General features: G+C 38.7%; 1 protein-coding gene across 8 annotated transcripts in view; it reads right to left on the bottom strand.

Moving 5' to 3' along the window:
• Positions 1 to 13,557, bottom strand: part of AOPEP (aminopeptidase O (putative)) — a 323,793-nt gene that overhangs the window by 23,870 nt on the left and 286,366 nt on the right. For 4 of the 8 annotated variants that reach the window (XR_016441254.1, XM_090038607.1, XM_090038608.1 and 1 more), the window contains exon 14: positions 8,590 to 8,706. The exons of 2 other annotated variants lie outside the window; for them this stretch is intronic. Coding sequence is in view for 3 of the 6 variants with exons in the window: in XM_090038607.1 (XP_089894733.1) it covers positions 8,590 to 8,706 (117 nt within the window). In the remaining 3 variants the exon portion in view is untranslated. Of the gene's footprint in view, positions 1 to 1,922; positions 2,062 to 8,589; positions 8,707 to 13,557 lie in introns of all 8 variants that reach the window. 2 more of the 8 variants (XR_016441255.1, XR_016441256.1) reach the window with 1 other exon arrangement.

Genomic DNA, 13,557 nt, shown 5'->3' on the forward strand with positions numbered 1-13,557 from the left:
TCATTTTCAGCCATTTAGCAGGAATAACAATTTAGGAGTAGTTGGTCTACAAACTCAAAACATGGTTTATTCCAAAGACAAAAAAAAAATAATCACCAGCAATTTAACAGTTCCACATGCTCTTTTCTAAGATGGGTCACTGTGAATTACTGTAAGGTAGAAATGCCTATGGATTATACAGAAAACAAAATTGCAACTAGAGAACATTACCCTTATAAAAATAGGTAAGTACTTAACTAGATAAAGCTGCCATGTACACTTGTGTATGACCATCTGCTAGCTAAGGGAAAAGTAAAATCTCTTTTGTTGTTTTCTTTATTACCACAACCATGGAAGGAAAAAGATAAGAGAGTGATAAATTATCATAACAATTTTGAAAGTCTGCCAAAGACTGAAATTTCTCTCTAAATTAAATTAAAAAATTAAATTAAAAATCAAATACATAAACATTACACATACCACACACTTTATTTTTTATAAAACGGCAGAGTTCATCTCTCTGTTAACTCTACTGCTTTGATTGGAAGTGGCCCGGTATGTTTAACAACATGAATTTTGGCCTAGCTGATATACAAAGAGAAATGGCATTTTATTTTGCCCAGTAATTCTCTTTTTGGGGGATGGGGAGGAGGGAAGGGACAGTAAAATGCTAAGCTTATGGGCACAAGCTGTAAATTCCATCCTTCTGCCTCAGTTCAATATGTGGATCTGCTATCTACAGATTCAGGCTGAGGGCAAGTATTGTATAGATCTTTCACTAGCCATTTGCAATGACAGTATTAAACACTCCTGTATTTTCCTCTGCATTACAATATGACCATGTCCCAGTTAAAAAAAGCTAAGAACTAAGACATCAGGTGCATAGGAAAGCTGTGTGTAGTTAAGAATTGAGACTTCAGGTATTTAGGAAAGCTGTGTGTAGATATCTGCACCCAGCTAAGAGAAACCTGCACGTTTGCTGCTGAACCATTTCCCCAACGCCCCAAGTGTACTCTAAGAAAGAATATTAGCTGGGTGACTCTTCTGAAAAGAAAGCACACTAATTGCTTCTTCTGTTAGTCTGGTAACATGGTTTGACCTTTCCTGACCAATTCCCATTTTCCGTCCAATTTTACAATATACTGTACAGAGCCTTGTTCCATAAGACTGCTTTCTAACAAATGTTCAATGACAACCTGCAGGACATCTGGATAATGCAGCAAAAGAATGTGCTTAAGTTAATGCAGTGACCACTGGGAGGGAAGCAGGGAGACAGATGCCGCATTGTAGTTCATCTGTACTCTTATGTCTGCCAGTATTTCATGGTTTAGGAAAGATCAATGGATTGAAGTTATTTTGTTCTAAACACAATTCTCACTATTTTTAGGATGCCAACCACCTTGTATGGTTTATATTAGCATGACTGGATCTCTGTCAATGAAATAGGATGCCACTACTTTATAGCTTTGGTTTCATAGGCAGGCCCCATGTACAATGAAGTAGTTGTGTAAGAATGGCTTTATGCCACCCACATGACTTAGGATATTATGATCTTAACTCACTTCACTTACATTTTCTGCAAAAACAGTTATACCCCTCCCTTCTCTCCCCACCCCAAATCTACCACCTAATGATCCTGAAATACAGGGGAAGCATTATGAAAATGAAGAGCATTTCAGCCAATTTGCTGAGACAAGAAAAACTAACAAAGCAACTTTCCATATGCTAGGCAGGCAAGGCGCGTTACAGAAGTGGTTTTTGTAGGCTGGAAGGAAAGGAAGAGTAATTCTCTTGTCAAACTAGTGGGGAAACAGCATAAGTCTGTGAGATTTATCCAAATTTCACATTTTGCATCACCAAATCTTTCATCGTTCAATAGGAAGTAAAATATAATTACCCAATGTCCTTCAGAATCAAACAGAACTGGAGCAGATTAAACATACCCATTAATGCACTTTAGTGGCCACCTCAGTAGTTTTGTGGGCAGTTCTTTCTGTTCCAACACCTTTGTTGTTATTCTGTAGTTCACTCCCAGGTACTGCAGCCTGCCTACATTACTTTATAAACTGTTCCTCACCCCATCTAGAATGAAGAGAAATTATAACTGAAAATAACAATAGGGTTGCATGTTGCTGATTAGCAATGCTTTTGACACAGAGTTGTAAGCTTTCTCTAATGTTGCAACAGGTTTGTAACTAATTGATTCAAATTCTTCACACCAAACTATTAAGACTATATTTTCTCAAAGGGAGATGCCCTAACGTGTTCAGCTTACACAAACCTATCAAGAGAGACACTGTCAAGGTTATTAGGGTTTTAAAAAAAAATATTAACTGACCTTGGACAGTGGGTCCACTTGGGAATTCCCAGCTTCTACACAAGAAATATAAGTTTGTTTTTCTCCCCTTTCCTTTCAAGCTGATCAGGAGGCCCATCCAAAATTTTAAATATAAACAGCTGATACATAATGTTCTCCAAGAACAAGCCCGTGCATGCATACGCCAGATGATGCTTACTATTAACAGCCTGAAAGAATTGTGAGGGTTAAGCAGAAATGGACCACTGAAGTCCAGAAGGACAAGAGCTGTTCTAACAGTAGATTTCTAACAATATTTATTTCTAGCCATTTTGGAAGTGTGAACTTGAAAAAAAGAAAGCAACAGAGCAAAGGGCAGCATTATTATTTTGTGAGTAAAAATGTATTTTTATGCTGAAAAGTAAGATCTTCCTCACTGATCTGATTCTCTGACACAGTGACTGCTCTCTGAACCATGAATCCTTATCAGAAACAACTTATTTTTCCTGCCTTCGGAAGACAAGCACTTTCATGTACTCTAGTGCAAACTAGAAAGAACCAACATCTAATTCAGGCTGCCAAGAAGAGTTGATGTTGCTAAGAATCCCAGTGTAATGGAAACAACTTGCCGATTTGTGTCTGCAAAAATTACAGGAAGCAATTAAACAATTAAGGAAAATTGACACTTTCTTTGTTCCTACTGTACAGACCATAGGTATCTTTACTACTGGGAGGCGGAACCCCTTACAGACAAATCTAACTGCAATTAATGCAATGTAATGAACTCCAAAGCAGTTTGCATTAGAGTACATTGCTCCCAGGCACACTGTCTACATGCACACCCGGGACAGCAATACTTTGAGGGTGGAGCAGCCCCAGGCTGGCACGAGGCTCAGGGGGTCAGCCCTTGGTTCTGGGTGGTAGCACTGGGGATGGCTGGGGGACAAGAGTGCCAAAACTGCGAAGCCACAAGGCTGACCCTCCAAGCCTGCTGTTACCCTGGGGCTGCTCCACCTCAGCTCAAAGTACGGCTATCCCAGTCACTGTCCAAAAGATACTATCTTATGGCAGAGTTAATTTACTGAGCCCTAATGTGACAGCTAATTACTGTACTCCACAGTAAAGCGCACATGTAGATGCACTCTGGAACAAGGAGGAAGAAAGGACACAGGCTATCTGGCAAGGAACAAATAGATTCTAAAATGTCCTTTGGCCATGAACTGCAGTTAGGCAGCAAAACTTTAGGCCCCTACAACTAAATGCCATCTTGTCTACTTACTACTCCTTTAGAAAAGCACTGGCGCTGCTTGGAATATTTGTCTAAGGAGAATTAGCTGGCTTTTATACATAATTTCATCAATTCAAGTTGCTGCCCACAAAGGAGAACACAACAAAAGTAGAGCTAAGCAGGACATGGATGTCTGGTTAGGCTAAACACCTCTTGGATACAGTATTCAGTCCACCTATAGCAATTGCAAACATACCGGGTTGCTTCATTCCTAGTTTGCGGGCTAATAGCAAAACAGCCTGACCCTCAGAGCCATTTCAACAGTCTAGGCCTGTTCAACTATGCCTATGGTACATGAAAAGATACCCACTTGTGCACAAAAATAGGGCACGCAACCACAAGCACTGTGAATGCAATTAAGGAGCGTCTGGCCTTAAGCTTCTGAGGAAACCAACCTAAAACCTTTAAAAACTAAAATAGCCAACCTAAACCTTAAACAATTAGAAAAACTTGGGCTTTTCTCATATATACAACTGAATTTGTCTTTAAGGAGAAAATGTTCACTTCAGGCAAAACCCAAAATATTTTAATTTGGGCTTCGCTGTTGCATTGCCTCTTGGGAATTATATTTCCTTTGTGTCATATATTATGTCCCAGTTTTTTCATTCTGGGACAGGCTCCCCTGTGAGGGCTTCATTTCTCTTGACACACCCACAATCATGAGTCAGGGAGATAGTGCTGCATCATGGGAATCTGATAAATGACCCATGACGTAGCAGGAATGACAGAGCAAGAAGAGAGGGGAAAGGGAGGAGGTAACTGAATTATTATCCCATGCAACTGGCTACCACCTGCTTGACTGGAAAAAAGAGACAATGGAGAGCATGAAAAAGTGATGAAAAGGCTTTGAATAGAGAAAGCTCCACAACTTTCTGAACTGCTGTTTAGTGATGCATTTTACATGTTCATTTCAAACATTTCATGTTAATGTATTTAATAAGTAGGAAAAAACACCATGCTTTTTCCAAAAGTCCCTGCATCCAAGCTGTAAGCAGACAATACAATCATTGTTTTCCATAAATGCATTCAACAAAAAACAGGAAGGTTATACTGGAAATATTTACACAGTTGAGAGACACCCTAGAGCCTACCTTGCTGTTTAAGGCTGTGAGCAGGCCAGTGTGATATCTGATTAGACCAACACCGTATAGCCTGTGGCCCTGAAGGCTCTAAACTGTGGCATTCACCAGCAACTTGTGGTCAAAAGAAAATGTGTATTTGATTATGAATCAAAAACAATGTTTCTTGGCTTGTGGTTTTTCAAATGAAGTGTTTAAGCCAGCCTTGTTGCTACAGGCAGAAGGTAGGGGATGACTTCCCCAAACACCTCCCATTACCTGCCCCACAGCTGTGTAGTAGTTTAGTGTGAGCCAGGACTATTTTCTCTATGTTGCAGCTGTTTGGCAGTCCCTTCCCACTGGGCTCCTGTGACCTGGCAGGGGAGGGAGACTAGCTGTGGTTGCTCCGTTCCCCCAGGCTGTGGGAATACAAGGGAGGGCCCAGCAGGCGCTCTGCTGGTTCTGCCGTCTAAAGGAGTACTTGGCAAAGGCCGATGGGCCTTTTTCTTCCACCTAGTTAGTTAGGCAAAACATGTGAGGGGAGAAAGTGAAGATGCTTAGAACAGTCACAGAGATACCTTCTCAAATACTGCCCCAGCACAAGTTGGAGCAGCCACAGTATTGTTCAAGCATCTGCCAACCAGCTACAGTCCCCCTTGGAGCTATTAAAGTATCAAATAACTATTAAAGACCATGCAAGTAAATTGCACTACCACCACTGTCCATTCCCCTACACAAGATACTTCAAGGAGGACAGCATAGGAGTGAACTCTTCGATTTTTGTGTAACCTAGGGGATGCCCTCCACTTTGGTCCTGCAGGTGGCACTTCTTTTGAGGTGCCTGGGCAAAACAAAGGGTACAAAGCAAGGCAGATAATCTTCCCCAAAGGACTGATTCTGCCTGCTTGGTTTTTTTGAAACAACACTTCTTCTAAATAAGAAGTTTCAACACGAACATGCCGGATGGTAGTGAGGCATGAAAAATGTTGCATCTGGGCAACACCCATTTCACAAAAAAAGCATACTTAACAGGAACATAACTACTCAGTGCAGTGCCCAAATGGCTAGGGGAAAAACTGCAGTGGAACAGAAAGTGTGTTAAACTGGAAAGAGAAAGGCCAGTGCTTCAGAAATATACACAAAAGCTTCAGGATCCTTGAAGGAATGGTCCATACTGTACTAATATATGGTGAAATGCTGAACAACCACCTAGGGAGGAATAACCTGTTTTCTTGCAATATGTCCAAAATTCAAGAAAGATTTACATGCCCAGTGAGAGAGAAGTCTGTAATGTAATTGTAGGCAAGGTACAAAATAGCTCAGGGACAATGCACCCCATTTTCCTCCATGCTGATCTTACATAACTTGCTCCCTTCCTGGTCCCATGACTGGTTTCAATGTTGTATCAATGTTGCTGTGCTGGTGTATGAAGGCCTTTATAAAGGAAATTAAAGTCTTTAAAAAAGGGAGAAAGACAGGGAGAGTGGGAGGAACACACATACAGAATGTATCTTATTTCGTGCTCACAATGATGAAATGCTGCTCTTCCCTACTCTCTCCCAACCTGTCCCTAGATCTACAACTGACTGAAGTGAAATCCCTTTAAATGCTTTTTGTGTTCCCCTGATTAGCACTACAAAATCTGGAGCACCACTGTGAATACACAAGGGATTAGCAGGTAAGTAAATATTCTGTATATTCTGCTAAGTCATAGGTCCTTTAACTACTCACAAATGTCAGACAGAAAAGCTCCCAAAGGTGCACTGGATGTTCAATGGACAGTTTTTGCTAACAGGACTATGTGCCATGCCTTAATTAAAAATCTACATATCCTAGGTTGCTCCAGTACTGCACCCTGCTAGTCTGATTGTGGCTACTATCTATCACCAGGATGAATATAAATATAACTAACTCCTTTTTAATAATTAAAAAGTTTGTGTTACTGGCCTATTGGCTACTAGACAGAAAATCAAATACAGAAGATCCTGAATAAAAATCTGTGATAATAGGTTTCTTTTTAAAGCACATAATATTCTGCTCAAAACTTTGAGATCCCATAACTGTAGCTCTGACTATAACTAATTAAAGTCCCAGCTAATCAAAGTTAGATACAACCAGCTCAGGTAAAAGCTTGGACTGGAGTCTTCTAATTCTCTGCCCCTATGTCACCATAAGAAAAATTTTGCCCTGCACTTACTGTAGTTTGAGACATGAAAGGCCACTTCCTCATGTATGCAACAGTGGGCAAAAATTCCCTTTAAAGAAATGTAGGTATCTGATCCCATGACCAGTAAAACTCTTAATGGTAATGTCATCTTGGTCATACTTCTTAAAGGTCTGTTAAGCCCTTGGCTTCACCTTGTAAAATGAAACTGATTATGCTCCTTTTGTTGAGGTCATAATTTTGCTTCTCAGAAAAAACATATTTAAAGGACACCGGTGTGTAGTTAAGAAAAATCCAAAAGAGAAAAAAGCCCTAACCCCCAAAATAAAAGTTTGTATATTTAAAGGAACCAAAGAGGGTGAGGGGAAATCCCCAACCTTAAGCCCAGGGCCTACACCTCACAATTCACTGGCATGGAACAGCCACACCAGAGCCGCTGCTTTGATCCCAGCTCCCTACTTATTCCTCTTCCCATTACAGAACTCCTGACATTTCATTGGTATTCAGAGGTGATTAAAATATATCCCAATTCCTATAAATAGGAACATCAGTTTGGATACTAATTAAAAATAAGTCTGGCATTTGGAAACTCACATCAACAAAAAAAATAAAGAGCTGAAATAAATAGCAACAGTTGAAGTGTTGCCCAGCAAAGTGTGGGTTGTTTTTTGTTTTGTTTTTTTGTGGGGGGTCACAGAGGAAAAGGAGTTTTTAAATTGCCATTGGGATTTATCTAAAATGTATTACAATGACCACCTAGCCATTTCAGTGCAACAGTAATGAGAAAGATTTTAAATTTCTGCTTCATTTTTAATTACTGGCATAAAAGTCCATTTATAACATAAGCCATGCACAGTGAATTTCTATGTTGTTCACAGTAGTTTTTTAATAACCTAGGAGCTAAATATCATGCTAAGCTTTGTAGTGGCTCCTTCATTATGTTGATATGGATATAGTCTCCTCAATAACTAACCAATTTTAATTTAGAAATATCATACCAGCTTCTTCTACACAACATGCATTTCCTAAAACCTCTCAACTCTCTCTGCTTGAGAAGCCCACAAAATTACACACAGTACTTATGTCCGGTAGTGTTAGCACGACTGGCCCTAACTTAAGAAGAAAGCCATGTGGGACAGGGAGCCTACTGTCATTTTAGTGTGCAATGTACCATCCTCATTTATGGATACCATATAAATAAAAAAATTCCCCTATGCTTGTTAACTGGATGCAGTTGGTTACTGCTGGTTCCTCCTGAAAACTCATATCCCACAAAATAATTTTTTACCTTTTCATATCACAAATTTATATTTCAAGAGTGAGGCCTCAGTTCTAATTGAAAGCAAATAATGTAGGCTGACCATGAAGAAAAATTTTAGACTAAATCAGATTTTTAAAAAGTGACCTCATTCTGAAGTACAACAAAACCATAGCAGTTTCAATATACAATATTTATTATGCCCTAAGCAATTTACTTTGTGTGAGTGTACACGCTAGAGGTGTGTGCTGTATGCACACATACACATACTGGAAATTATGTAACATGCTAATAATCTTATATGACCTAACTACGGTATGCATGCCTATTGAAGAATACACAGCATACTCTAAAGTAACATACACATTCAGGCTGAGGCATTCAGAGTGAAGCATACTTTACCTGTCCCTCTTCATTGTTAAATACATGCAAGTTTAAACTTCTCTAACCGTAAACTGAGCACAAGGTCTTAATGGCGTGCCAGCATTCCTAGCCAATAGAACCATAACTCAGTTTAGTATCTCAGTGGGACTGCTAATGAATTACCTCTGCATCCTGCTCCTGGAGGCGATACGTTTTCTCTAAGCACTGAAGAGTTCGGGGACATAATGTTTTCTCCTCCAAGAGAGACTCCAGAAGTAAGACCAGCTGGTCTGGGAGAAGCTAAAAGCAAAATAAACGACTTATAAGAATAAAACCACGCTTACCGAGCAATTAAACTGAAACAGATCAAAGAGGACAAGGCTACAATAACCTGTGTAATTCTAGTATGTGTTTGAAACGTGGGAAGACCTTCTATTTGATTTCTGAAAAACCTCAGAGTTTATAGTGTTTGTATTCTGAAAGACTCCATTCTAGGACCTAATTAAGACTCATTTTCTGTGGCTTTCCATTCCTATATTTAGATCAGATCAAAACCATGTTTATCTTATTGAAACGTTATCGTGACTTATTAGGCTCAGATCTTTATGGAATACATATGCGAAGTAATTCCATTTTGCTGGAGTTCTGTGAGGGTAGGAACAAGAGGATAATTTATAGTGCATCATTTCAAGAGTCCACCAGACATATGACTGTTTAACTACAATAGTGGTTTATAAATTATGGGCACTGTATTCCTGTATTGTACAAAAAACACAATCTACGTAAGTGGCACACAACACAATAAAGATTGTGAGGGCACATTTCTAGTGTAGTTGTCCACCACACTGAAACAGGGACCTCCAGACCTAGAACATATCATGCATACTAGAGCTCAAAACCTAACCTTTTTCAAGTTGAAAAATGGCCTGAAAAGAAAAAGTGCAAGCAGTCTCATGTAGTAAGTGCTTAAGTGCTTCATTTAATAGGCTTACTGGATGAACAAATAAATAATTCACAGAAAGCTCAGAGAGAAAGCATGTACACTAGCTGCCAGGAAATATATATTGGAAATCAGAGTTCAGAAAGTCCTAGCAGAGAGTTCTTTATTCACTCAAATATTTTTTTCCTTTCCTGCTATTATAGGAAAAATCCACAACTGAACTGAAGCTCTTGCATGTAAAATAGGAATCCAACATTATTCAGCTTCAAGGTTCCACAGACAGATTATTATAAATCCTGCAGCATCCATCCTAATTCTACTTCTATTTCATTTTAAGATCAGGTTTTGGACCCCTTTGAGACTTCCCCTTTCTATGAGTAAGAAATTCTTCTCCTGCACCACTGCCCACCACGTGGCCCTGCTTTTTCATTTTGCTAACAAGGTGCAACTGTATCATTGTACACTCAAAGGCCATCACTTTCATCTTATTCTCCTAGACACATACTGCAACCAAGGTCAGTTGCTTGGAGTACTCAAGACCTCACCTCACAATTAGTTTGAGATGAAAAAGGGTTGCCTCTAATTCAGCCCTGACTCTCTCTAAAGGGAAGCTAGTATCCGAGAATTCCTAACTGTTTTCTTCTGTTTTAATGACCACCCCTTACAAACCAAAAAGCAATGTCTGGCAGCAAGACCATGAAATGATCAAGGATTTTCTTCTCAAACCTCAACCTGTAAACCTTTAGCAGTTAATAACTAAACAAGCAAGGAGACAATCTTCACTCTCAAAATGACATCACTTGGCATTTAGCACATAAATCAAATGCTAATAAGGAAGGACATAAATCACCAGCATTTTAACAATTTGTTCTGCTCCGCAAAACATTCTTTTATCATCAAAGCTGTTTTCTGAAGATTTGAAAAATAGCCACATCTTACTCATTCCTTCTAACTGAAAAAGTTTCAAGCTAACACCCAAACCTGTCAACAGTAAGGAAAACCGAGTTGTTAAAAATAGTAATAAAAGGAAAAAATAGTTTTCCAATATCAGGACAAAACACTAAAATACCAACTTGGATATGATTGCACAGTCCAGGAACAGCTGCTTCAGAAAGAAAACAGGAAAGACTTCTGGGAAATGGCTCTGCTTGGAAACTGAATTAATCTTGAATGCTAATAAAATTTGAAATGTTGCAGAACACCATTCACTGAAGGTAACTTCTTGTTTAGAAAGCTTTCACTGTTAGGCATGGGATAATAGAACCACCCTTTGTTTTCAGAAACTGCAGGGTAGTTGGTTTTTTGACATAATCTTCACCCTTCTGTTATATGAATTCACAAATAAAGTGACTGCTTAAAATACAGTAATATTAGGGAATCTTTATCTTATTTAAGCCAACAAAAGCAAAGAGATTCAAGGGTGAGGCAGTAATCATGTCCTTAATTTACCTCACTGTGTCCACCGTGTTGAATGATAGGCTCAGATTTTCAGAGACTACAATTACAGATCTAACAGCACATTGGGAAGGCAGGGAGAGGGAAGAGAAAATTTAAAGAAAAAAAAAATCTGAAACCATGAAACTCTCTCCCTATATTGTAAGTCCCTGGGATGAGACCTTATATGCCAGGTTCTGGTTCGCAGCACGATTTAAGACAAGCTATGAGCTACTGAACAGAGCACAGTGGGCGAGGGCATTAACGGGGAATGCTGACAGACTGATAACTAAACTGACACTAGTGGGCGCAGTTATAACACTTTGTCCTTTCTCAGTCACTTCAACTAAAATGCTGGGAAGTAATGTATATTCCTTCAACATTTTCCCCCTTGCTTAACAAAAGAAGAGAGGTTAACACAAGATGTAGCTTGCAGAAAAATGAGGAAAGCGCAACAAAGCTTATTAAAACAAACAACTATAAAAATCCCATTTTTTGGTACTTATATTCCTTCCATTCTCATTCCCCCGATGAAGCAATATGAAAGTTATTTTAAAAATAAGCTATTTTTAAAGGTCTTTATAATTTCGTGAAACATTAAATTTGTGTTTTAATTCAGCTGCACACAACCCTATTTTTTTTTTTGTTTCCCTGCTCAAGCCCACTCCCCTGCCCGTCCTCTATATGGTTGTGCACCTCATTCACCTGTTACATCTATCTTTCATTTAAGCATGCGAAGTTTTTGGGATACAGTCTGTCATTTAATAAGTATCTGTACTGCGCCTAGTCTAATGAAGCACCAGCTTTTAGGTGCTACAAAAATATGACACGTTACAGAACAATAGTAATAAATTTCTCTTAAGAATGAGAAAAACATTTAAAATTGATGAGAAAGTTAATTCTATTACTTTATCTTAAATATATGGTGGTCAGAAGAAATGTATCATGCAGGCACAACACAGTATACAGCCTGACAAACTTTAAAAGCGTCAATGTACATTTCTATCTGAAAAAAGGACCAGCAGTTTTGTGACCGAAAGGAAATATATGCAATGCCAAAATACTCAGATTCACAGTGATTATTACAGAAGATTTAAAAAATATGGTCAGAATACAGATAGTTTATTTACAGTGTAAATCTAATTGCCACCAAAAAAATTGTACAATGGCAATATGGCATGACAATTACAACATTATGCATTTATGTTGTAAAGTACATTTTATAGCCCCAGTTATGTCTACACCACAGAAATTAAGTTATTTTCCTCCTCTTCTTTTTTTTGCCCATAGTGTTTTACTGTGCCAACCGTACAGACACGGAATGAATTAGTATGCTGTGGTCTAGCACACTAGAGCTTTTTGTAACGTTACAAACAATTAAACAATATTGCAGTTAGAAGGCTATTTTCTCAGTACCATGTACCTTATTTTATTTGCCTTGCCTTTAAAGTTGCATAGCTTCTGCTACATTTACCAGGGAATTGAAAAACTGTGCTCTGCTTTTTAGAAAAATAATTGCTGGCATATTTTCATTTGCTGCCTGGTTCAGGGGTTTCAGGTTTGGACTACTTAAGATATTTAACTTCAACGCATAACTTTGAAAAGGTCAAAGCTGATTTTCTATTCAAAAGAATCAGAAGAAAAACAGAAAAATAAAAAATACTAACAAATGGAAAATACAAATTGTTGCCAGATAAACTACAACTGCAGACTGTCACTTAAGTAGCTTACACACTCTAAATATTGAGATTGAATGTTTAGTAAACATTGAGGGACAGGGGAAAATGCATATATTGTATTCTATCCATAGCAAACTATGATCCAATGTATTTAAAAATTATGCTGCAATTCAAGTATCTCTGAAAACTTTAAGCAGTTCTGAGAAAGAATTTCCATAAGGCTTCTTGGAACAAAAATATGAATTTTCTGAACCCCACCCAAAACCTGTAAAAAAACACCCCCAAAAAACAAAAAAAAAACCACAATGAAAACAAATCTAGCCTCTTCAAAACTCTCATATTGCAGCTACAAAGGTCACTGGCCTCACATCCCAAAAGACCACCCACACTAGGGAGATGATTTATCAATTCCTACATTAGCATAATGCAATAAATGCCACATTCACCATTTATACTAGAAAAATGTCATTGAAACATTTGGCTACTGACCTTTCACAGCCAGGAAATGTGACATAGATATATACACTTGAGCATCAACAGCACCAGTGCTTGCACTGCACCCCTAAGCCGGGACACAAATCACTAAAGTAATACAGCTGGTATGCTGAATATCCCATTTGCTCCAGTCTGTACTTGAATGAAGTCATTGAAAGCCTCCTTGGAGGGGAAATGCGCCTCAGACTAATGCAGCAACCGATTGACAGTGGCGTGATTTCTATTATTACTCCATTATCACACTGGGATCTGTGCCTAAATGAGCATACTTCCTCCCTGATGCCATTTCCTTTTATCCTGGCTGTAGTCTAAAAGTGGATCAATGGGAGTAATACATATGATGTCACTTCAATTTACAGCTACTGCCTGCCTCTCTCACATGCAAAAGATAGATCAATTCTTCCCAAAAATGGTTAAGAAATGCATGGGGAGACTCTTCTCCCAGAAAAGGGTTCTCTGCTATATTTGTCTATGTTACTACAGCAAAGAACTGTTTATACTGAGAGAAAACAGGGGGGAAAGGAAAAGAAGTCACTACTGTACACTGGAGAATGCTGGCTGAAATTCAACACAAACAAGGCCGAAAACAGAATTAAAGCAATT

The sequence above is a fragment of the Crocodylus siamensis genome, chromosome 3, assembly GCF_052110815.1.
Source record: "Crocodylus siamensis isolate JL-2025a chromosome 3, ASM5211081v1, whole genome shotgun sequence".
NCBI lineage: Eukaryota > Metazoa > Chordata > Crocodylia > Crocodylidae > Crocodylus > Crocodylus siamensis.